Source organism: Scyliorhinus canicula, chromosome 18 (assembly GCF_902713615.1).
Source record: "Scyliorhinus canicula chromosome 18, sScyCan1.1, whole genome shotgun sequence".
NCBI lineage: Eukaryota > Metazoa > Chordata > Chondrichthyes > Carcharhiniformes > Scyliorhinidae > Scyliorhinus > Scyliorhinus canicula.
This window is the reverse complement of record NC_052163.1, coordinates 101,947,449-101,974,251: the sequence shown is the minus strand read 5'-3', so window position 1 is coordinate 101,974,251 and position 26,803 is coordinate 101,947,449. Positions and strand designations below refer to the sequence as shown.

The 26,803-nt window shown below is 46.6% G+C and overlaps 1 protein-coding gene across 1 annotated transcript in view; it reads left to right on the top strand.

The window, feature by feature from the left end:
- Positions 1-26,803, top strand: part of LOC119953594 (A disintegrin and metalloproteinase with thrombospondin motifs 6-like) — a 167,282-nt gene that overhangs the window by 26,953 nt on the left and 113,526 nt on the right. The window contains exons 3-6 of the mRNA XM_038778003.1: positions 5,440-5,804; positions 9,749-9,911; positions 13,208-13,425; positions 14,264-14,347. Of these exons, the coding sequence (XP_038633931.1) occupies positions 5,440-5,804; positions 9,749-9,911; positions 13,208-13,425; positions 14,264-14,347 (830 nt within the window). The remainder of the gene's footprint in view (positions 1-5,439; positions 5,805-9,748; positions 9,912-13,207; positions 13,426-14,263; positions 14,348-26,803) is intronic.

Sequence of the window (26,803 nt, the reverse complement as noted above, 5' to 3'; positions counted from 1 at the left end):
TGTGCTCATGTTGAGTCTGTAGCCCGAGAAGGCGGCAAACTCTTTCAGGAGCGTGATGATTCCGTCCATGGTGCTTGGTGGGTCCGAAATGTAGAGGAGCAGGTCATCTGCATAGAGTGAGACTCTGTGCTCTCTGCTGCCCCTTTGGACCCCCTCCAGCTTTTTGCTGCTCTGAGCGCGATTGCTAGTGATTCGATCACTAGAGCGAACATCAGCGGGGACAGTGGGCATCCTTGTCTGATGCCCTTGTGCAGCTGGAAGTATCGGGAGTTGGTGTTGTTGGTCCATACACTCACCATGCGAGCATTATATAGGAGCTTTACCCAGGAGGTGAACCCTGTTCCAAGCCCGAAACGCTCCAGTACCTCTATGAGGTATTTCCATTCGACTCGTCTAGGGAGACGATCACCTCTGGTGTTCTCTCCCCGGAGGGGGTCATTATCACGTTCAGCAGGCGCCTGATATTCACGTAAGCTGTCTACCTTTGACAAAGCCTGTCTGGTCCTCTGCGACCACTTCAGGTACACAGTCTTCTGGCCTTTTGGCTAGGATTTTGGCCAGTATTTTGGCATCTGCGTTTAGCAGTGAGATGGGTCTGTATGACCCACATTACATTGGGTCTCTCTCTTTATTAGGTATCAGCGAGATTGAGGCCTGTGCTAGCGTGGGTGGCAGTGTGCCCCTAGCTAGCAAGTCTATGAACATCTCCCGCAGGTGCGGGGTCAGTGCTGTCGCAAAATTTTTGTATAAGTCCGCCGGGAATCCATCTGGTCCCGGCGCCTTCCCCGTCTGCATGGAGCTAATGCTCTCCATGATCTCTCCCAGTGCTAGTGGTGCTTCCAAGCCCCGTTTTCTGCCCTCCCCACAACTGGAATGTCCAGTCCATCAAGGAACTGTTTCATCCCGGACGCCCCCATTGGGGGCTCTGAGGTGTACAGCCCTTGTTAGAAGGCCTTGAAGGTTTTGCTGATCTTTTCTGGTTCTGTTTCTAATGTGCCTCTGGTATCCCTGATTTGTGCAACTTTCGGGTGGTTGCCTGCTTTCTCAGCTGGTGTGCCAACAGGCAACTGGCTTTGTCTCCGTGTTCATATAGGGTCCCACGTGCCTGGCAGAGTTGGTGCATTGCTTTCTGGTGGAGAGCAGATCAAAGTTCCTTTGTAGCCCTTTCCTCTCTGCCTGGAGCTTTGCAGTCGGGGCCTCAGAGTATTTACAGTCTACCTCCAATATGAAGTCGACCAGCTGCTGCCTAGCCACCCTTTCCTCTCTATCTCTTTGCGCTTTGAAAGCGATGATTTCCCCTCTTAGTACAGCCTTTAGCGCTTCCCAGAACGTGGAGGGTGAGACCGCCCCATTCTGGTTGTTCTCCATGTACTCTGCTACGGCCCGCGATATCTTTTCATTGAAGGCCTTGACAGCTAGTAGGGCAATGTCCAACCTCCATGTGGGTTGTTGGGCCCTGCCCGTCTCCAGCCTCACGTCCATGTAATGTGGAGCGTGGTCTAATATCACAATTGCGGAGTATTCCACTTTGTCTATCCCCGGAAGCACCGTTTTCCCCACCACAAAGAAGTCAATTCTGGTGTATATGTTGTGTACTGGGAGAAGAAAGAGAACTCCTTCTCCCCTGGGTGGGTGAACCTCCAGGGGTCCACTGCTCCCATCTGTTCCATAAAGTGACTTGAGTTCCCTTGTCAAGCTTGAGGTTTTCCCCGTTTTGGGGTTTGGTCTGTCTGTCGTTGGATCCTGTACACAGTTGAAGTTCTCCCCCATGATTAGTCGGTGTATCGCTATGTCAGGGATGTCTGCTATGGTCTTCTTGATGAAGCTCGTGTTGTCCCAGTTCAGTGCGTAAACGTTAACTAGTACTACCAGTGCCCCATCCAGTACCCACTGACCATTACGTACTGTCCCCCTGGGTCCGTAACCGTCTTTGTCGCCCTAAACATCGTCCTCTTGCTGAACAGTATTGCCCCCCCCCCCCCCCCCCCCCCCCCCCCGGCCTTTGTCCCATAGCAGGAATGGTAGGTTTGTCCCATCCACAGTCGGTTCTGCTCTCTCAGGTGTGTCTCTTGGAGGAAGACTATGTCGGCCCTCGTATTTCTTAGATGGGTGAGGACTCTGGATCTCTTCACTGGGCCGTTGAGTCGCTTTACGTTCCAGGTGACTATCCTGGTGGGGGGCTTCTGTCCCCCCGCTCCTGTGGGATTAACCATACTTACCTGGTGGACGCGCCCCTGCCCTCCGGGGTTTCCCTTTGTTAGGGGGCTGTCCAGGATGGCCACTGTCACTGCTCTCTCCATGCGGTCGTGTCCCTGCACTCCGGGGTTTCCCTTTGTTAGGGGGCCGTCCAGGATGGCCGCTGTCACTGCTCTCTCCATGCGGTCCTGTCCCTGCCCTCCTTGGTTTCCCTTTATTAGGGGGCCATCCAGGATGGCCGCTGTCACTGCTCTCTCCATGCGGTCCTGTCCCTGCCCTCCTTGGTTTCCCTTTATTAGGGGGCCGTCCAGGATGGCCACTGTCACTGCTCTCTCCATGCGGTCGTGTCCCTGCACTCCGGGGTTTCCCTTTGTCCAGGGGGCAGCCGACACGGCCACCTACTGTATGTCCGCCCTGCGGATAGTCCCCTGCACTCTGGGGTCTCCCTTCACACAGAGACCGGACTGGGTGAGTGCTTGCAGCGATTCCTTGTTTCGAGCCCTTGGTTGTGGCACTTTGGAGCCCTATTGCTGTTGCTTTTGTAGCCTTGTTTCTCCCTCCTTCTCTGTGTCATATCCCCCCCCCCCTCACGAGTCTCTCCCTCCCTGTGTCTCCCCCTCCCTGGTCTCTCCCTTTCTCCCCCCCCCTTTCCCCCCCCTCTCCCGTATACCTCCCTTTGTCCCTCTTTCCCCTGTTCCTATCCCCGTTTGCTCTTCCACCTCTGTTAAGTGGTCCCCCCACTAGGTGCCTTCCCCCCCCCCCCCCCACCCCCCCTGTTGGGGGAGCGCTGTGGCCCTGCTTTGTTGCATGCCCTCGGCACTAGCTTTCCTGCTGGTGCGGTGGCCCCCCTCTCTAGAGTTAATGTCTTGTTTCTCCCTTGCCCGGCCTCTGCGGTTTCCTGCCCGCTCCTCCTCCATACTACCCTGCACTCCTCTTGCTTGCTCTCCCTTCTCCGCTACTCTTGCTCCCTCATGCTGGGGCCTGGTCTCCCACTGGAAGCGGCCCCTGGGGCAGTGGTTTGCTTTTTGTTCAGGGTGCGCTCGCCATGGCGGGGGTGGGGGCGGGGGTGCCTGCCATTGCACTGGAAGTTGCACTGGAGGTTGCACTGGAAGTCCAGGCCGAGTAGCAAGGCAGCGCAGAGGTTGGGGGGGATGTAGAGCCGGGAGCCGCTGAACTCTATGCCCTGGACGGTGAGGGTGGCAATGCAGTACCCCCGGGTTGCAACGGAGTGGGATCCGGAGGCCAGGGAGATCCTCTGGTTAGCAGGGTGTACGGTGAGGGAGCAGCGCCTTACCTTATTTGGGTGGCTGAAGCTCTCAGTGCTCCCGGAGTCCAGAAGGCAGGTGATCTCGTGCCCGTCGACCTTCACCTTTGTCGAAGCGGTCACGAGGTTGTGTGGTTGTGACTGGTCAATCGTGACCGACGCTGGTCGTTGGCGGTTGCAGGTGATGAGCGGCCTGATGAGGTGCCGACAGGCAGGGGACCTGAGGCGGGTAAGATGGCGGCGCCCTCGGGCCGCACATGTCCTGGTGCAGGCAAGATGGCGGCGCCCATAGGTTCTGAGGCAGGCACGATAGCGGCGTGCACGGGCCGCACATGTTGTGAGTAGAGCAAGATGACGGCGCACACTGGCCTCACGTGGGGGTTGCCGGGACAATAGCGGTGATTGAGTGGGCCTGGCACACTGCAGCGAAATGTCCCTTCTTGCCACAGGCCTTGCACCTCCGCGCCAGGCAGTGCTGCCGGGGGTGTTTTGACTGTCCGCAGAAGTAGCATTTGGGTCCCCCGGGGTTGGTTGGCTGCCGCACGGCGCAGGCGTGGGGTTGGCTGGGGGCGGTCGCTTATTGGGTCCATGATGGGGTGGCCGTCGGCAGGGTGGGGGTGGGCTACGTGGTTGGGGGCATAGGCCTGTACGTTGCGTGAGGCAACCGTAAGCAGCCACATTTATACTCTGCCTACTGGGCGGAGCCAGCAGGCAGGGATCTAACCCCGTACCTATAGTATAAAACCATAAAACGCCTATATATACAGTATACTACATCAGTGGTGACTACCACACCCCCCCCCCCCCCCACCCACATATTTTTAATGGCAGACAATATGATTGTCTTGTATTGTGTTATTTGTTACAAACAATGTAAACTCTGACTTATCTTGAACAAAGCCTTAGGCACTCCACTAATCCTAAAATATTTTTTCAAATCAATAAATTCCCTCCATGGTACTTGTTCATTTTCATTACTGTGAATACTATCAACTCCGTTTAAAGTCACGTTAATATCTTCAGTTGCACATTTTTGAATTGCTGGTCTGTTTACCTTGTTCAAGTAACAAGGTCCTGTTGAAACACATCACGTCGCATATCCTTTCCTTGAAAGAAGTTTTCACGCATAAACTTCCGACAAATGAATTTCAAATTTGAGGCATCATTTTCTTTCAACTTTGATTTCTCAAGAATGCCAGCTGATACTTCTTAAATCATGGTCGTCACAGAAACGTGAGCACCCATTGTATCCTTTTAATGTTAAAAATATATCTGTATATCCAGCCTCTGTTAAGCTTCAATTACACTGAATAGCTGGACCTGGGGACCTCATGATCTACTTTTCGAATGTAAGCCTGTTAGGTCGGTCAGCTGTCATGAAGCTGAATTTCATGAAACAGTGTAGGTTCAATACTTTACTGTAGTTAAATTCTCACATGACATCCTGAGGTCCTGTGGCAAATTGAAATGAGTTTTTTTCCTGCTTTCTGCTCATGCTGACATGCTCGATGGGAGTGAATGGGAAAAATTATACCCTATTTGAATAAGAATCTGACTATGATGATATAATCTGTCACTGCAACTTAAATGGTAGCAAACTGACCTTCCATTGTCGAAGCCAAAGTTTAAACCCAGAACTGACTGAAGATCAAGTAGGTTTGGGTGATCAATGAAAAATCTCTCTGTGGATGTGGAGAAAGATATCATTAAGGGACACGTTCAGGCTTGCAAAGGCTTACTGTCTGCCAGTCAATTGTGAAGTCACATTGAAGAGGCGTCGACATGATCCATATAATCAAGCTCTTTCAGTTCAAAGGGTATTGTAGAGGGATTAAAAATATATAACTGGTGAGGATTAAAAAAATATAGAAACTACATTTTTCTTTTACTACAGAAAAAAAGGTGATCTGTACTTAAAGGATAGGATTAAGTGGCAAAATCTGTAACTGAATAACAAAAAAACTTTTTTTTTAACACAGAAGAATTCCTGTCAACTCTTGAACACTATGAAATAGCAATTCCTGTCCGAGTTGACCACAATGGAGACTTCCTAAGCTATAATGTAAAAAGTAGCCATGAACTGCGATCAAAGAGAAGCTTACCTGCGTTTCAACATGAGCCAGTTGAGCAGCAAGTTTATTACAAAGTATCTTCACATGGATTGCACTTCCTTTTAAACTTGACTTTACACATTAATCTGGTATCAGATTATTTTACTGTAGAATATTGGAAAAGAGATGGCTTGGAATGGAGGCACGATTATATGGATGAATGTCATTATTTGGGACATTTAAGTGATCTCCAGGGAGTCACAAAAGTTGCTTTAAGTAACTGTAATGGATTGGTAAGTTATCGATTTCTCTGTTAAAGACCCAATTATGCATTTTATTCAGTAGCATAATCTGAGTTTGCATTACTTGAGGTGGAACAAATACAGTTTAGCCTGCCTTGATTAGTTATTGTGCAATATTAAGAGCGTACTTTGGCCAAAATAAAGGTGGAATACAGTTTTTGTTTCCAAATTGTTAATTGAGAGGGCGACCCTCAGGCCACAAGTCTAGTAGCGTAACCACAACTAAGTAAAGGGTTTTGTTCTCATTGTCATGAAAGTGAATCATTCCTGGTTTTCTTTAACTGTTTCAAAATTGCATACACCAAAAAACAAAATCCCTCTTTCCTGTGTACTTGCTCTGTAAGTGATGTTATTGCACATTACAGTGGTTTAAATGTGTACTCTGCCCCTTGAAGGAACATTTTTACAGACTCAACTAGGTACAACCGGCTTCAAAAAATTTAGCTTCAACAATCACTACACTGGTTGTCAAGGTTCGCGCCTCAGCAGAAGCAGCATCTGCTACAACGATGGTGGTTTCCTCAACAGCTGTTAACTTTTGTCTCTCTCTCGAGACTATGCTGAAGTGGTCCAAATCTATTTGTCCTCTACTTTAACCCATTAGGCAATGACCAATAAGGGCATAAGCCCACTTAAACTAAATAGGTTTAACATTTTGTTTTAAAGGAAAGAGGAATGTCATTTTATAGAATCCCTACAGTGCAAAAGGGAGGCCATTGGGTCCATCGAGTCTGCATTGAACTTTCGAATGAACACTCTACCCATGTTCACCCCGCTCTATCCTCATGACTCTATAACCTAACACTCAGGAGCAATTTAGCATGGCCAATCCACCTAACCCGCACATTTTAGGACTATGGGAGGAAACCAGAGCACCCGTAGAAAACCCACGCAGGCAAGGGAAGAACATGCAAGCTCCACACAGACAGTGACCCAAGGCCGGAATTGGACCCAGGTCCCTGGCACTGTGAGGCAGCTGTGCTAACCATTATGAAAACATAAAGCATCTTATCGAAACAATCTTATTGAATGTTATTGTATTTACTAATTTATGTAATATGACCTGTATTTCATTTCCCCTTGAATCTATTTATGTTTTCTGAAGCTAATTAGTACTAACAGTCATCCTTGTTAGCTTTAGCCATTGGTCTTGCTAACCATTGGACTGTTCTATAAACTGCTTTATTTGACCTCACACCACATATTTTGTAAGCCAAGTCCCCAAAAATCATCTGTTAGCACTTTGTTGGCCGACTCAAAAGTCCTAGATGCTATTTTTAGATTACTGAACACTGAGCTGAAATACTCTATTCAGCTATATTTTCCATCTAATCATTGTGCTGCTACAGTAGATAGGAACAGGTGAAACTAACAATGCACCATCTTAGCATTTTAGCTTTGGAGATTCTGTCCTCCATATTGCATAATTTTAAAGCTAGTATGCAGCTTGAGTATGCTTTTTGAAAATGAACCAATGATATCACACAATGGCCCAGGTTTTGCAGTCAACGGGTTTTGCAGCCAACGGGGAAGTGATGCCGCTTGTTGTTCATCTCCAAGAAAAGTGCCCATTAAGATCTAGCAATCTTTGTAGCATGGATTTAACCTCTCCTGACATTAATGTGAATCTAGTGCTAAGGGAAGGGAATCTCCACGTGCCCAGCAGTAGAGATGTCAACAAGCAGGGTAAACACCAATCCCATGGAAAAATTCTCAAACAGCAAATTAGAAAGTAAAATGCATTGAATGTCTTTAACTTTTTATAAATTTCTGGGTCACTGTCCGTGTGGAGTTTGCACGTTCTCCCCGTGTCTGCGTGGGTTTCACCCCCACAACCCAAAGATTTGCAAGTTAGGTGGATTGGCCACGCTAAATTGCCCCTAAATTGGAAAAAATAATTGGGTACTCTAAATTTATAAAAATTTTAAAAACTTTTTATAAATTTTACAGAAAGCAAAATAAAGATTAGGTCATACACATTAGAAGTTTAAATATCATATTAAAAACAAGAACATTTAAGTTATTGAAATTTTATCAGATTGGAAACATTTGACATTACACACATGTGGAATTTATTTTTCGAGGCCAACAAGGTTGTTTAGCAGTAGTTGTGTCTTAATATGTTATTAAAAGTCAAGTTACATCTAATCACAAGACATACCTTTTCCTATTTCATTAACCACTCCTGGAGCATAAAAGTGAATGTTCTAATTCAGTGATTTCCAAATGTTGCAGTCTGCAAAGGTTTCAATAGTACACTGAGATGGAATAAGTATAAAGGCCTGCCTTCTCAATCTAGAGGTGTGGTGATCCTCAGATTAAATCACCACCAGTCAGCTCCCCCCCATCAAAGGGGAAAGCAGCCTATGGTCATCTGGAACTATGGCGACTTTACCTTTACCTTTGTGTAGTAGAGTAGGGAATCACTGGCTGAAACTTCCAAATTTGTGCATTTAACTGTGCATATGTTGCTATCACTTTCACAGTTGTAACAACATAAATTGCTGACAGTTTCATCATCATTGAGAGCAAAGTCCAGGCCAATATTGGACTCCCACTTAACAAAATGATTGCTAATTGAAAACAGAGATTTATCTATATTTAAATGTTTTTTTTTACTTATGTACATCACCTGGGCAACATATCTGTGCCAAAAATATATCAAATAGCACACTAAGTGTGTCTTCAAGCTCAGTTACCATAGTTCAAAACTGTACCTTCTATCTAAAGGACCCTTCGCCTGTAATGTAAATTATCTTCAGTAGCTCTTGATAGTAGACTTATAATTTGCTTTTGAGGAGTCTATTTATTATTGTGATGACAGAACAACATCACCATGTCCAATTAAAAAATGTCCTGGGCATGTAATTTAGAATAGCTACCAATCTGCAGAAACAAGACTGACTGAACTCTATTCCAGATTGAAGTAACTGCTGATTATATTGTACAATCAAAATATATACATCAGACCTGCATTGATTTTTCTGCACAATGTAAGCAGCAAAAACAGCAATAACGTGAGTTATTTTTGACACAACCCCCCGATTCTCCATTCAATAATCCTCTTACTAAAGCAAACACAATGAAATGTAAATTGTTTACTTTTTGTTCGGATTTCATCTGGTTTGTGGATCCATGTTTTGAAATGGATATAAGTAGCTGGTTATGTTGGTTGTGCTATCTTTTCTGTTTATTAAATCATTTAGCAGGTGGATAACTTGGTCCTTTCCTATTTACAAAAGTGTACACTTAACCCATAATTACTGCAGGAGAGAAATAAATATTTCCTGCCCAGTCATCGAGTTAAATGGGAGGGACGGGAAGATCCAAAATGGTACATCTTTGCAATAAACAGATTTGTTGATTCAATTTAAATTATCATCTTTGGGCAAATTATTGTGTATTCTGTTGCTGCTTCTATTTTGGAAACGCTTAAATTGGCTCTGTATTTACAAGTAGATTCTTGATAACAGTGCATCTTTTCACATGTTGAAGCCATTCAGTTTCCTCGAGACCTGTGGTTACAAAAATAATGTGTGTGCTGGACTAAATGCTAAAGGGTCTCTTGATCTTATAAATTGCTATTACTTTGCCTAAGTGTACCTTGCAGGTTGACGTGTATTGGGACTTATAACAATACTTAGAGGGGTTTGTTTTTCAAAATCTAGCCATTCTGTCTCATCCCTCAGTCCTCACCTTGTAAATATTAGGGCTATGTTTTTTGTTTTGAGCAATATGACCAAATGAAACATTTAACCAAATGATTTTTGATCACAATCACATGATCCAGTTAAGGAATAATGCAGTGCTTTTACCTGCTTCTGTGTTTGTTATAATGGATATTTGTAATGGTATTTCAAAATCTTTACAGAAAGCCTGCAGTACTCATAATAAGCCATTTGTCAGCAGTAACCAGATCAGTGCTTTACTTTCAGCATGGTGTCATAGCTGAGGATGAAGAAGAATACTTCATAGAGCCGCTCACGACTGTTAACATGGCTGAATTCAATTACAGTGAAGGAAGCCCCCATGTAGTTTATAAACGATCTTCTCTTCCAAACCAACATCGGCACCTTGATGCAACATGTGGAGTTTCAGGTAATGCATGGCTTTTTTCACTCTCTCCCCTCTGCAGCACAACCTCCCAACACATCCCGGCTGAGCTGACGTATTCAACAAAGTGGCATCCCAAGGCTTCAAAATTGTGCTTCAAAATCTCATTTGGGGCATTGCTCTTGACTGTGTGATCTGAACCATAGCCCCATGCTGGAAAGGGTGCTCGTGCAGGCGTATCATATCCGCACACCGGAGGTTTCCCAACTGGCCAGATTGCGATGTCAAATAGCCATTGCGGCTGAGTTGATGCACCATTTACAAAGTTGGACCATGTGCTGCATTCTCTCATCACCCGCCAAAGAACATGTGCAAGAAGGATCCACCAATAGTGTTATTTAAAGGACCAGGCTTACAACTTGCATTAAGATGATCTAGACTAAGTTTACAACTGCAATGTTTTTGAAAGAATCCTGGACTGTAATTGGAAATGTGATGGCGAGTTGCTGAATTTGCGTTGTTGCATCCTCACAGGAGAGTGGGGTGTGTGGAGAGTCACTTGCCCATATGAAGGCTGCAACAGATATGAGGCTGCGGTTGAAGTGCCTCTAAGCCTAAATGATAAATGAGAGGTAGAGCAGAGGTTTCTCTGCACATACTCTCTGCCAGGTTAAAGCTGGTCCCCTGTGTACACCTTGACTGTGACAGCAAGCTGCTTGGCAGACCAGGCCATGCCTCCAGCATCTCTGTGTGTATCCTTCTCCCATCAAAGTCCTCATCTGAATTTTCCTGCAGCAGAACCCGTCTGCAACAATGAGCAAACCATCCTTTTCTCTTCGGTCTGATGGCAGCCCACTCGTTCCCAGTGGCTCACCACACGCAGATACCAATTCCACACAGAGGTGGTGGTTTAGTAGTATTGTCACTGGACTAGTAATCCAGAGACACAGGGTAATGCCCTGAACACCCAGGTTCTAATCCCATCACAGCAGATGGTGAAATTGGAATATAATAACATCTTGAATTGAAAGTGCAGTAATGACGATGAAACCATTGTAAAAACCCATCTGATTCACTAATGTCCTTTAAGGAAGGACATCTGCCATCCTTACCTGGCCTACATGTGACTCCAGACCCACAGCAATAATTGCCCCCTGAAATGGCGTAGCAAGCCACTCCGTTCAAAGATAAGTAGAGATGGGCAACAAATGCTGGCCTTACCAGCAGCGGCCACATCCCACGAAAGAAAAGAAATACTAGCCTCTAATCTACATGCAGTGTCAATATCTGAGCTGCTGGTTGTGAGCGTCAGAAGTGATAGGGCCTCTTCATCATGACATGAAAAATGAAAATTGCTTACTGTCACAAGTAGGCTTCAAATGAAGTTACTGTGAAAAGCCCCTAGTCGCCACATTCCGGCGCCTGTTCGGGGAGGCTGGTACGGGAATCGAACCGTGCTGCTGGCCTGTTTGGTCTGCTTTCAAATCCAGCACTGGCTGTGATGTTGACCTCTTTCTCCGTCCCATGCTGAAGCTTGGCAGACAGCAGTTTTTCAGTGACTAAAAGCAAGCAATCAGAAAGGGGTGGGTTGGAATGAAGAAAGGCGGGTGAGGTGGAAAACATGAAGTCTATGATGATACCAACAACAGATGACTTATTGTGCCATATAGCAGGATGAAGGTGAGCTGGGAGTTGAGAATGGGCATAAGGCAGGAATGTACCATCATCCTTCATGTTCTTCAGTGATGTACAATATCATGGGGTCAGTCACAGCTAGCCCGATGCTGCAATGTACCATCTCCTCCCGGAGGGCTCAGGAGATGTAGACGTCTTGTTCCCCCACCGGTTCTGCTCTGCTCTTAGTGGTTATGTACAGTCCTATCTGTTATATTACCTTGTGTAATATATGTTACTCATTTGCTTCTTACCAAGATGACCTTAAACTCGATGTTGATTAACACTCGTAGTCTTCCAATTAAAGCAAATAATTTATTAAGTATCTTTAACAAATAAACTGTGAGTTTTCTCTTTCTCCAATACTTATACTAGATGTGAAATAAACAAGATTGAATAAGAATAAACTATGATTAACTACACCTGCACTTTGAGCTATCTCTCTATAGCTCTGATCACTCATATACACCCAAAGAGGCGGGAACTCGGCTTGGGTCTGTCTTTTATACCTCCTTTCTAGTGCTGCCATCCAGTGATCACTTAGCTGGTATGTCTGTACATTAACCCCTTGTATACATACAGATATGCAGGTCACTACACTATCATGCAAGACAGAGGGAAGAATGTCAATGGTTGTGTTGCACTGTGTTTGGGTGATGTACCTGCCACAGCTGAATAGCTGGAGGTTTGTGGAAACAACAGGAGCTGGACATGAGGTTGGCATGATTGAAATGTGGGTGAGGCTGAGGTAGATTATCTGAATGTTGGCCATGAGGCTGAATGCCTGAGATTGCAGATAGGTGATTGTTGGAGGAGTGGTGCATTGAGCAACGTACGAGGTTGGTGGTATGATGGGTGTGCATCCCTTTGGAAATGCATTCACTGATCTTCATCACCCAGGTGAGATCATTAAGTGTCTTGTGGCACTGTTTCCTCGTCCTCAAGGCCAAACTCCCAGCATTGAACTTTCTGGCCACCAACCCCCATTCCACTTGGAGGGAATTCGTTGAGAAAATGCAGCTGGCTACCCCAAACACTCCCCATGTCCCATCCCCAGCTCCATGACTAAAGATTCCAGCACTCGCTATCTGTGAACCTGGAGGCCCACTCTCTTCCCTGGGTGCTCCATATGTGCAACTGCAACATGCAGCCAGTACTGGCTGCCAACAGTAGCTCCCTTCTACAGAGCACAGCTTCCGTTATATACAGGCAGACTATCCAAAGTGGAGTGGGTCAGCTGCACCATATGGTATTAGGCCATAGTGCCAGGCCCCCTACTAAGCATTCAATCAGCCAGCAACATTCAGGTAAACATCAGGTTTGCATGCTGGCTGCCTCAGTGGGAACAGGAACAGGAGGTCATGGAGCATGACCACCATACCTGTAAACAGGCCACAGTGAATTTTTAACCCTGAATCTTTTATTACTTCATAGAGTAGCGATGATATTTTACCTCATTGTTGGTCTTGTGAATTTAGTTGACGCGATAAATTTCGTTTTTCAATCTCCCGCAATGTGATGTCAAAGAGCAACTGATGGGAGATGTAATAACTCTGGTGGCAGTGATAATGCATAATTATGAAATTATTCGACTCCCATGCTCAACATGGTACTTACTCTTCACACAAGAGGTATAATTTTGAATGCTTACAGTGGTTCTGTTCCAGATGAGAAACCAGGGAAAGGAAGATCTTCATGGCTGAGGAATTTCCAGACTTCAGCAGTGACTCTTTCACCAAATAGGACTCTGAGAAATCAGCTACAATTGAAAAGATCAGTCAGTCAAGAACATTATGTAGAGACGTTAGTAGTAGCAGATAAGATGATGGTTGGATACCATGGACGAAGAGACATTGAGCAGTATATTCTCTCTGTCATGAATATTGTAAGTATATTTCATTATTTCAATCTTCATTGCATTTTCAAATGCAACTTTCCTTTCACTTCATTTAAATTTGTTCGCATTTTGTCCTCTATATGCAACCCCCACAAAAAAAATTTTTGCCATCTTTTTTAAGTACATATATGGCATATCGTCACATCATTGATAAATCTCCAGGGCCTGATAATCTTCATCCCAGAGTATGTCTGTAGAGAATATCAGATCTTGATAAAGCACCAAACAACTTCAACAGACCATTTGAGTTTGAAGGATTGACTATATTAAAAGATTCCACTTGTAGTTCTTTTGTCCAGATTTTGAATAGGGTAGAGGTTTCCAAATGGTGGATCAGTTGGACATTTGAACCCTGACAGCCCTGGCAATCTTCCCCACAATTACCCAGCACTCCATTATATTTCCCAGTCACTGCTTTCTCTATTTGAAATTATTGTACCTTGGGATAGGAAAGGAAATCTCTTCATACTTTTGCTTCATTGGTGAAAAAATCCTATAATCTTGGTCGTGACATCTATTGGCCTCTGTAGCTTAGATTCAGACAGGAGGGGAGTTGAAATAACCAATTGTTCCATTGGATGCACCTTTGGGTGCCGAAGGGACCTAGAATTGGGCAAGTATCTGTCCGCCTGTTCTGTGTACAAAATGTAGAGAATGCGAGCCAGGCTACACTTTAACCACAGATGCAATCATATTGTGCGATTCTTGAATTAAAGTCTTAAAAAATTATTCCGGGCCCAGATCAATTGTAAGCTGAAAAGTGTCATCTGGTACCAATTTCATTTTTAAGACTGTTTGTTTTTTTCTTTTGTTTCCTGGAGGTCAGGTTGCCAAACTTTTGCAAGACTCTAGTATAGGAAACATTGTGAATGTGGTAGTAACTCGACTCATCTTGCTCACTGATGACCAGGTAAGAATTACTCTTGTGTGCTATCTTTAGATGCCTTTCGCCTAACTGTTGTAACACAATCCCTGGCAAGCCTTCGAGCCCACGCTCCAAAAGCTTCAACTCATCCTAAGCTCTGCTGGCTGTAACCTATTCTAACCAGGTCTTGCGCACATACCACCAATACCATCACTGACCCGGTTCCCCAGTGCCTTGAGTATAAAGTCCTTATCCTAAATTTGTTTGTTCTAGTTGGAGCTTGCGGTGGCATTTACAGGTCTTGAACAGCCGAGCCGATGGTCCTTAAAGCAACTACTGGAGAACGCTTAAAAAAGGGGGGCACGAAATGCGGAACATTTCGTGCAGAGAAGGAGCAGAAATGCCCACAGCTCATCTGAACTTTTTTTAAGTATTTTTATTGAAGTTTTTCAAATTTAACAAGTAATGCAACAAAACCATAGGAATGGTACAGCACAGCAAAAATCTCTCAACATACATAGATACAGAGGAGGCCCCGAGAACATCAATTCAGCTGGCCCAGTACAATCATTCAACTCAAATTGGCACCTCTATATGCATTACCAGAGAACAATGGAGAAGAGGGTAAGGCCATGAAAACGTGATAAAATAGTGCACACCTTCCCACGTGGCGATTGCTCACTACGACTACAGGAATTCAAGATAATATCTTCACGCCATGTTCAGGCATGCACCAGAACATAGCTCCCTCAACTCCAGCAACACCAGAGATACCAGTAACACCCTGTAATGTCCTCCCCTCAGATATCGGACCCAGCTGTACCCGTGCCGGAGCCAATCACAGATTCTTTAACCCTACAGTAACAGAAAATTCGCAATAGTGCCAGTTCTAAAAGGACATTTTACATATACCCCACAATGCAACAAAATCCCAAACTCAGGCACAGTACAGAACGATCATCATTCCACATAGAGGACCAGCAAATATTCATACAATATGTTAGGATTATAGTCAATGCTGTCAGCGCCTCACAGCAATAAAAACTACCAGGAGTAGAGGGTCTCAGGATAAATATTAACTGGACACAGCCATAAGCCTATGATCCTCTGGCGCATGGCCCTCAGACAAAGAAGAGAAACGGCTGCCCGTTCAAACCTCACTCAGTCTCTCATAACATCCTGGCTAAGAAGGAACATCCCAAACATAAGGGAGGTGGGAGGGGCAACAGGATACCAACCATAGTGCAGGACTTAACCCAGCCACACCCTTGTGCACTTAGGAGTCAGTTAACCTAGGATATCGAGAAAGAATGTCCCTAACATAAGAGGGCAACAGGATACCAGTCACAGTCCCACATCTGATCCAGTCCAGCAGACTCTTTTTCCAAGTGAGGGCAATTTTGCGTGGCCAATCCACCTACCCTGCACATCTTTGGGGTGTGGAGGTGGGACCTACGCAGACACAGCGAGAATGTGCAAACTCACACGGACAGTGACCCGGGGCCGGGATTGAACCCGGGTCCTTGCCATCGTGAGGCAGCAGTGCTAACCACTGCACCACCGTGCCACCCGTCCAGCAGACTCTTGCACAAATGAGTCAGTACCCCCAGGATATCCAGCGCACGGCAAGACTTACATAGAACATAGAACGATACAGCGCAGTACAGGCCCTTCGGCCCTCGATGTTGCACCGACATGGAAAAAAAAAAAACTAAAGGCCATCTAACCTACACTATGCCCTTATCATCCATATGCTTATCCAATAAATTTTTAAATGCCCTCAATGTTGGCGAGTTCACTACTGTTGCAGGTAGGGCATTCCACGGCCTCACCACTCTTTGCGTAAAAAACCCACCTCTGACCTCTGTCCTATATCTATTACCCCTCAATTTAAGGCTATGTCCCCTCGTGCTAGCCACCTCCATCCGCGGGAGAAGGCTCTCGCTGTCCACCCTATCTAACCCTCTGATCATTTTGTATGCCTCTATTAAGTCACCTCTTAACCTTCTTCTCTCTAACGAAAACAACCTCAAGTCCATCAGCCTTTCCTCATAAGATTTTCCCTCCATACCAGGCAACATCCTGGTAAATCTCCTCTGCACCCGTTCCAAAGCTTCCACGTCCTTCCTATAATGAGGCGACCAGAACTGTACGCAATACTCCAAATGCGGCCGTACCAGAGTTTGGTACAGCTGCATCATGACCTCATGGCTCCGGAACTCAATCCCTCTACCAATAAAGGCCAACACACCATAGGCCTTCTTCACAACCCTATCAACCTGGGTGGCAACTTTCAGGGATCTATGTACATGGACACCGAGATCCCTCTGCTCATCCACACTACCAAGAATTTTACCATTAGCCAAATATTCCGCATTCCTGTTATTCTTTCCAAAGTGAATCACCTCACACTTCTCCACATTAAACTCCATTTGCCACCTCTCAGCCCAGCTCTGCAGCTTATCTATGTCCCTCTGTAACCTGCAACATCCTTCCGCACTGTCTACAACTCCACCGACTTTAGTGTCGTCTGCAAATTTACTCACCCATCCTTCTGCGCCCTCCTCTAGGTCATTTATAAAAATGACAAACAGCAACGGCCCCAGAACAGATCCTTGTGGTACGCCACTCTTAACTGAACTCCATTCTGAACATTTCCCATCAACTACCACTCTCTGTCTTCTTTCAACTAGCCAATTTCTGATCCACATCTCTAAATCACCCTCAATCCCCAGCCTCCGTATTTTCTGCAATAGCCGACCGTGGGGAACCTTATCAAACGCTTTACTGAAATCCATATACACCACATCAACTGCTCTACCCTCGTCTACCTGTTCAGTCACCTTCTCAAAGAACTCGATAAGGTTTGTGAGGCATGACCTACCCTTCACAAAACCATGCTGACTATCCCTAATCATATTATTCCTATCTAGATGATTATAAATCGTATCTTTTATAATCCTCTCCAAGACCTTACCCACCACAGACGTTAGGCTCACCGGCCTATAGTTACCGGGGTTATCTCTACTCCCCTTCTTGAACAAAGGGACCACATTTGCTATCCTCCAGTCCTCTGGCACTATTCCTGTAGCCAATGATGACCTAAAAATCAAAGCCAAAGGCTCAGCAATCTCTTCCCTGGCTTCCCAGAGAATCCTAGGATAAATCCCATCCGGCCCCGGGGACTTATCTATTTTCACCTTGTCCAGAATTGCCAACACTTCTTCCCTACGCACCTCAATGCCATCTATTCTAATAGCCTGGGTCTCAGCATTCTCCTCCACAATATTATCTTTTTCTTGAGTGAATACTGATGAAAAGTATTTACTCAAGTAAGTACTTACCACCCAGCTGAGCTCAATCCTCACTAACTTCGCCAGGGTAGCACACTGGCTCCACCAACATTAGAAATATCACGTCATCCTCAACCAGCTTAGGGGCTGGTTTAGCATAGGGCTAAATAGCTGGCTCTTAAAGCAGGCCAGCAGTGCGGATTCAATTCCCGTACCAGCCTCCCCGAACAGGCATCAGAATGTGGCGACTAGGGGCTTTTCACAGTAACTTCATTTGAAGCCGACTTGCGATTTTCATTTCATTTCACCAAAGAGAAGAAGAATCGTCAGGACACACATCAATTGGGTGATTTCAGAGGGGTCGATCTCCTCCCCCACCCCCGAACCTGCAACAGCACGCTGCCCACCCAGATAAAGCAAAGAAACCTCCACAAGAGGAATGCCTGAATTAACCAAAGACTGTGGGACACAGACCAACACTATACCATTGCAAAGAAGATAATACGGGACAGAGCAGCACTGCTCAACAAAGACAAAGAACTGACTACAATGCGGAGAGGACTCAGCAAGTCACCATATAAGACCACTTGGAGGAGGATGCCTATCTCCCCCACCTAGCCTACCCTCAAACTTAAGAAGGGCTCCAACAATGCAGATCCTCAGCATACAGACTCTTACTGCAACAAATCATACAAGGATGAACTGACCACACCCAGGTGCGTGCCACCATTCATTTCCCTCTGCTCCAACAACTCCAGAGACACCAATCACAAAGAAGAATCACGAGGAACCCAGCCCTCTCGAGGATCCGGGCTTTTGAAGGAGATAAACACGTTCTCAGGACTCAAAGCAACAAAAATACAAAATAAAAACCTGATACAGATAGGTCTAACTGGGGGCTTTCCTCAATCCAAGTGAGGTCTTACCATCCACCCATCACCCTGATGTAGCTGTACTCATCTCTATAAATGAGATGAGCGATGTCTAAAGGGCACTCCTTCCTCATAGATGCGAAGATTACAGCACATTACAAAAAGGGCAAGACTAGGAACAAACTACATGGCACATTACCAACTCAATATGGGATGCGATTCTGCGGCCCCATTGCGCCTAGTGCGGATCTGGGCAGAACAGCGAATCATGCGCGAGCCCCAAATCGGGCCGATTGCGATTCACCAGACTCGCTCTGCCTGGTGCGATCTGGATCTCCCCCTCGCTGAGATTAGCCTGGGACTCACTGGCCGCCCCGGGAGACCTCGCCAAGGCGTCGTTTAATACAGGTCCACACAAACATGGACCAGACGTAATTGCACCTGGGGGGGAGGGGGGTTCTCCCAGGCCATTGGAGACCTCGGGTGGTCAGAGACAGAACAGGGTGGCACCCTGGCACTCTCCTGGAACCTTGGTACTGCTGGCCTGGCACCCGGGCACTGGCACCCTAGCAGTGCCACCATGGCACTACCAGGATTACTGGGTGATAGTGCCAGGATGCCAGAGGCACTGTTGGGGAATTAGACTGGCAGTGAAATGGTGCCCAGGTGACATGGTGGTACTGCCAGGAGTCAGGACTAGGGGTGCCATGCCAGGTAGAGGGTGGGGGTGAGGGTGGGGGGCAGGGTTCCCAAGGGCTTCCCCAAGGTTAGGGGGCGAGGAGGGTCACAAAAGCAGAGAGGGGAGCTTGAAAGGGGGTGGGGAAAGATCGGGGCTGCCAGACAAAATGGCGCCCTGATCTGCGCGGAGCCTTTCCTGCAGGCAAGCTTCAGCGCACCAGCAGTAAATCCCTCCCAGTGTGGCCTTGGCGGGGAGAAACTCCCCAAGATCAAAAGAAACAGTAATGAGCCATTGGATACTGGGATGTTTCTTGGCGCTGCAGTTGCCGAGAAACACCCCATTAAACGTGCCATTTAGCAGGTGGACTTTAACTTGAGTCCGTTGAACCATGTCCATATTTTTTTGTCAGAACAGGGTAACAGGCGACCCTCACCTCTGTGCCCACACTTGTCCAGGAAAAAACACAATAACATTAAGTCAAGAGCATAATCACAAGGGAATTAAGTCCAGATTTATTGATGAACTGCAGGATAATAACACCATCCATATCGCTTGGAAAGGCCAAATCGATGACAGGTTGCAAAACCCTCAGGATCCCACCGAAGTTCCATCAAACGAAGCACCTTCACCTCCGTCACACCATCGCACCGACACCCAGGCATCAAAGAACCTAGCTCCTGGCCGGGGGTGATGACTCGACATGTCTAGCCACCTCCAACCCCTCATAACGAGTAATGCAAGACTAATGGTTGGGGCCTCCAAGATCTGATGCAATGTATTCCATTGTATCTGCAATGCCCAGCCTTCAAATCGAGATTGCAGTCGGAAACTCGCTCCCCTCCTCTCGCAAAAGACCGGGCGCACAAACACTCCTTGTCCTGCCCCTAATCCCAAATCAGTCAGGATAAATAATTCACCATGCCACAGGATTTCCAAGGACCACAAGGCGAGCCCTCAACAGGGAAATCTTTCGATTAAGTAACAGGATTCTCTTCTCCACTAACACTCTTCTCTCAAGGACATTTTGCGGTTCATCAAAGTGAGCACCAAAAGCCTGCACCATGGAGCCAAGATCATCGTCCTGAACATTCTTTGCAATGGTATCCATCAACTTGATGCCAACAACACCAGCAAGATGTTGTAGGGGCTGGTTTAGCTCACCAAGCTAAATCGCTGGCTTTTAAAGCAGACCAAGCAGGCCAGCAGCACGGTTCGATTCCTGTACCAGCGGCGCCGGAATGTGGCGACTAGGGGCTTTTCACAGTAACTTAATTGAAGCCTACTTGTGACAATAAGCGATTTTCATTTCATTTCATTTTCATGTAGGCTGCTCACCAGCAAACCATCACTGCAAGCTGGGCCCCACCCCCAGACACCTCCGGGCACCCCAATCAAATGAGGATTTTTAAAAATATAACTCAGCTCCTCATCATTAAAATCCAGGCAGAATCTTCCAGGGACATATTGCAACATATATATCCCAAACAATAAGTAATGATGGGATGTGCTTAAGGATAAAATAGAGGATTAAAAGACAAATAGAGTCAGAATTCACAAAAATGCAGGCGCCGCAGTGCTCACATCACATGCCCCTCCCCCCCCCCCCCCCCCCCCCCCCCATCTGATCTATTCTGATGAAGCCAAGGATGACTTTACTTTGGCTTTCAGATTTCTCTGTGTCTATGCGCCATCACTGTACACCACCAGAATCAAGCCCCGTTTGCAGCACTAAAGAATTTCGGCCTCACTGATTCTAGACATGTCTTACTGAACTGCCATATTGCAAAAATTTACAAGGGGCAGAATTTAATGCTCTCCCCATGGCAAGTTTAGTGGTTGGGGGGCATTTAATCAGGTAGGAGGGTGGCAGGTGCGAATTCCACAATTTTCCCTCTACTTCCCCAATTAAGTCTGTGACCTATGGACAGCCTTCTCACCTTGCCACCAACTGAGGCCCTTATGCGAACAACTAATGGCTATTTATGGGCTTCATCCCACCACTGTGGGGGGCACGGTAGCACAGTGGTAGCACAGTTGCTTCACAGCTCCAGGGTCCCAGGTTCGATTCCCGGCTTGGGTCACCGTCTGTGTGGAGTTTTCACTTTTCCCCGTGTCTGTGTGAGTTTCCACCAGGTGCTCTGGTTTCCTCCCATAGTCCAAATATGTGCAGGTTAGGTGGATTGGCCATGCTAAATTGCCCTTAGTGTCCAAAAAGGTTAGGTGGGGTCACTGGTTTACGGGGATAGGGTGGAGATGTGGGCTTAGGTAGGGTGCTCTTTCCAAGGGCCGGTGCAGACTCGATGGGCTGAATGGCCTCCTTCTGCAATGTAAATTCTATGATTCTATGTGGGAGGGTTGAAGTTGGGAGGGTGGGGGTGGGGAATGGGGGAATCCCTCATTGCCAAGCACTCGAGCCTGATTGAAGGATCTGGCTTCAGACAAAGAGAGCTGACTGAAAGGCACCCTGACCTTGCTGCTGGCATGCCACCCCCGATGCTGCCCCCCGCTCCCCTGCCACACCATTAGTCTCCTGTGCCTGGGTCAATAGTAGCCCACGGTCTCAGGTTTGTACTTTGTTAGCAGCAGCGCTGCCATCCCCTTGACACTACAATGAATTAAAGAACTGCAGACCTTGGATTGGCTGGCTGCGGTCATTGATCCCAGGAAAGGTCCACCGTGATGTATTTTTATGATTATATAAAAGTCCCAATCACTCACAAGGGATTGAGTAAACCCGTTGTGGGATCATTTATTGAGGCGAGGCACATGGGACCGTTTATACAAAGATAGAAAACTTGAAGACACCAGCGGCAGAGTTTGAAATATTGCATTCTGCTCACAGGCCGGAGTAAACCTGAGGCTGGATCACATGACACCATTCCCTTCTAGTGATGACCATGTTGCTATCCTTTAAAGGCATATTACAACATCCCCCTTTCTTTTTAAATTTACCTTCCCCACTTTCCAACAATTGTATATATATTCATGTTTACTTAATATTACATAAGTGTGTAGGAATGGCGAATCTGTGAGACTCTAAAGTATGGAAGTAATTTGCTGGTACGCCCACATCTTGTAATGGTAATCTTAGCTGGGTGTGTCTTTAATGACTCACAATGATCTGTGAGGTTGTCACTCTTGTTCCTGGTTGCATTTGGGATCTAGATGCAATAGGATTGCCCAGTAGTTGAGCAGCTGGAATGGATCTGATTTGTCCTTGGTTACACCTCGCCGATTTGCCTTTGTGTGTTATGGCTTCATAGGACCTTGGTCTTCAATAAATCCTTATTACCATGTCTGTTTGCTACCTTCCTTCTGTGGGATCCTGGGTGCAAATGTGTCCCAATTGTAAACTTGGCAATTCTTGGCATTTTTATTGTGCATGCTGGTCATCTTCACTTGCAGTTTCAAAGGTTTCTCTCTAGTTTCTGCGAGAGTAGAATGGGTAAGAGTAGGTAAATTGGTGGACTCTGGTCTGCCAAACATAATTTCTGCCGATGATGGAATAGTTGTCCTCAGATATAATGTTTCAATGCGCATATCTTGCTTGGTCTTTCAACATTTGAGAATTAGGATTTCACCATGCAAATCATTTGTTCAGCTCGGCTGCAGATCGAGGGTAATGAGGAGAAGAAATAGTGTGATCGATAATCCACTTCACACACCTATCCTGAAATTGCTTACTAACAAATTGCATACATCATGACCTCTCTTGGCACACCGAATAAACTGAAAAAATAATGCTTGACATATTATAAAAATGTCTAATAATAGGGTATTTAGTAGACGACAATTACATTGACAATGGCATGAAAGAGGTTGGAGTTGAATTTCGACCGATGATAGTTAACGACTTCACGTGGAATCAGTGATCCTTTGTGCTGACTTGACATCTGCTCTTGCCATGCCTCACACTCATTGACGATGACTTCAATGCCATTGTTCATACCCAGGTAATAGACTCTGTCATGCGAGTCTTCTCGGCCAATCTATGCTGTTGTGTGAGTGATGAAATTGTTAAGGAATAGGGGGCGGGATTCTGCAATAATGGGGCTATGTCCACATGCCGGCGTGAAAACCAGCACCCACCACTCCGGCATCAACAGCCCCCGAAAGTGAAGAACTCTCCACTTTCCAGCTGGTGCCGAAAGGCCGGCGCGAGTTCGCGCATGCACGACGGAACGGCCAGCGTATTTCCGTGCATTCGCGGGGTTCCCTTCTCCGTGTCGGACCCCGGGCAATATGGCGGAGCCCTACAGGGGCCCAGCGCGGAGGAAAGAAGGCCCCCATGGAACGAGCCCACCCATGCAGCCCCCCCCCCCCCCATGACAACCCCCGCACACTTACCTGCCAGGTCCCGCAGTGTGTGAGGTGAGTAATTCACGCAGGCAGGACTGGGAAAAACGTGATGGCCACTCGGCCCATCGGGGCCCGGAAAATTGCTGGAGGGGCCGCTACCAACGGCCCCCAACCGGCGTGGCGGGAATCCCGCCAGCCCCCGAAAATGGACTCCGGAGAATAGGGAAGCCGGCGGCGGGGCGGGATTGATGCCTCTCCCTGGGGATTATCCGACCTGGCGCAGGATGGGAGAATCCCGGCCATGAAGTCTCAACGGTTCAGATATGCTGACATGTCTGCCTTCACAAATGGCTCCACAGGAGATGCCGAGCTACTCCTAGTAACGCCAAAATGGTTTCACTTGTTTGCAGACATGCGGACATGTTGAATTGAATCAGGCCATCCTTCGATGATGGTTTTCCATAGTCTCCAAAGTGTAGAATCATCTGCAGTATCTTCGTGTAGCTGCTGGCATTTGCGTTGCACAAAATGTACCACATCGATTTGAGGAACATCTTCAAGATCAATGCCAGTGAAGTCAAGGAATGTCTTCTGTTTTCACTGAGTTAAGCAATCTGGCTTTTGATGATTTCACAGGCGTAATCTTGAATTTTTATCAAGAAACACTGTGATCTTGGTGATGCACCGGTCAACGGCTTTCGCCAAATCATCTCTAGTGGCCTGTGATCAGTCTCTACCATAAATCTTTTGCCAAATAGGTAGATATGAAACAGTATGATTCCAAACACTAAAGTTAATGTTTTCCACTCGATGTTTGGAGTATTTGGATTGCGTTACAGACGGAGAATTTGAAGCAAATGCAATCAGTTTGCCTTTTGTATTATGTACATGCCCAGACATTTCTGTGTGGCATCCGTACCCCAGATAGTTGCCCTCCAAGGGCTGTAAAACTGCAATGTCGATGATTCTGATAATAACTGTTCCGGTGCTTCAAAGAGACATTGGTGGTCTCCGTGCCCCAGGCAAGGCACATGCTTTCTCAACCGTTTCCTTAGCAATGAAGATGCTCGAGCGAATTTGGAAATGCATGGAGACGAGAAATTAAGGGACCCAGTCAACTTTGGTGATCTTCGGCAGCACGGTGGCCTAGTGGTTAGCACAACCGCCTCACGGCGCTGAGGTCCCAGGTTCGATCCCGGCTCTGGGTCACTATCCGTGTGGAGTTTGCACATTCTCCCCGTGTCTGCATGGGTTTCACCCCCACAACCCAAAAATGTGCAGGGTAGGTGGATTGGTCATGCTAGATTGCCCCTTAGTTGGAAAAAATAATTGGGTAATCTAAATTTATAAAAAAAAACTTTGGTGATCTTCCTTAATTTGGGAAGCTGACATGGCTTTAATATCCTCCACTGCACTTGGATCGGGACACTGGAACAAAGTTGCACAGTTGAAGTTTTCACCATGGTCTTCCACATCTGTGGATACATGTCTTTCAGAATTTGCAGAGAAAGTACCTTGGTACTTCCCCCTGTGTAAATCTTGGCTAATGACAGATGCAGGTCAATTATCCTTTATCCAAAACCCTTGGGGCCAATTGCATTTCAATATTTCAGTACTGGCTTCTCGGATCTACCATATACACATTAGACCTAGGCTTAATTATATTACCTAGCCTAAGCCTCGGTTAGCTATAGTTTACTAATACTAGGTTGATTCTCTATTGTCAACTCTCACACACTACTTTTTAACTATTAACACTTATTACACCTGTGATATAATATCACATACAAATATGCAAATTAACATACAAATTAACTGCATAGCCGTTCAAAAAAAGTTCAGTTTTTAGATCTGTTTGGTTTTTGGATATATGGATAAAGGATAATCAACATTTAGTTACTAACTTTCTTCAGGCAGATGATTTTAAACTTGGAAAACTCTTGTGACGGTGACATGGAATCCACGACATTGACGATGTGAAATGCTTTCACAGCTCTTTGTCTCATCATGCACATTATCATCATGTTCTGATTTGTCAATCATCTCGTGCATATGATTCTGCCATGGTACCGCATGGTCATTCTTATTGCTTGAAGGCAGCCATTGTGTACAGTCTGGTTGGATCAGTGTATGGCTTGCTGTAGCTGAATCAGCTTTTGCTCTAGTGCACAGCCGCCTGCCAATGATCCTTTCTGTCACATGCATTGCAGAATTGCTGGGAAGTTGGAAATTTCCTATGTGCATGCAGAAGGCCATGCCTTCCACATGTTTTGCGAGGTTTAGTATTCTAGGAGTGCGTTAACAACTGGGTTGTGACTAAGATCTGTAAGCTTCATCAGCCATCAAGAATCACCTCTTACATCTACCCTTGAGTAAATCTTCAAAGGCATATGGTTTGGACTTGCCTTGCGGATCTTGCTGGAATGGTTTCTTGGGATTGGGGGGAAATCACCAACTCAACAATTCTTTCTGCTCGCTCTGCATTTGAAAACTCTGCATCTCCTGACGAAGTGATCTATGGATTCTGCAGGCTTGCTGTTGTTGAAATGACATGAACTCTAGTCGATGAATGAGAACGTTTAACCCGATTCTGAAACAATCTTCCCATATAGAATATATCTTTTGGGATTCTCTTAGCTCTTCTGATAATCCTGGCAAATTCAACCTGCGTAGACTTCCATTTTCAATTGCAAGACAAATTGTTTTGGCTTACTTGTCTGGTTCAGACACCTAAACTATAAAAACTGTGGGCGGGATTCTCCCGCACTTGGCGCGATGGCCCGACGCCGGCTCCAAGAGCGGCGCGAACCACTCCGGCGTCGGGTCACCCGGACGTTGCGTAATCCTCCGCACTTCCGGGGGTCTAGTCCGGCACCAAAGGGCCACCTTGGGCCAGAGTTGGCGGATGCGCAGAACTGCCGGCGTGTTCTGGCACATGCGCAGAACCGCCGGCATGTTTCCTGTGCAAGCGCAGGGGGTTTCTTCTCCATGCCGGCCGGCGCGGAAGGAAAGAGTTCCCCCATGATGGCACAGGCCCGCCTGCAGATTGGTGAGCCCCGATCGCGGGCCAGGTCACCATGGGGGCCGTCCCCCAGAGCCGGATCCCCCTGCGCCCCCCGAAGACTCTGCTAGCCGCCCTCCAAGCCAGGTTCCACCGGGGTGGACCATGTCTATTTCATGCCGGCGGGACTGGCCAAAAACGGGCAGCCGTTCAGCCCATTGGGGCCTGGAGAATTGCCGGGGGTGCCACTGCCAACGATGCCCCACCGGCGCGGCATGCTCCCCGCCCTTGTCCGAAATCCGGCCCCGGAGAATTTGGCAGCTGGTGTCAGAGCGTCGGGGTGGGATTCACACCGCT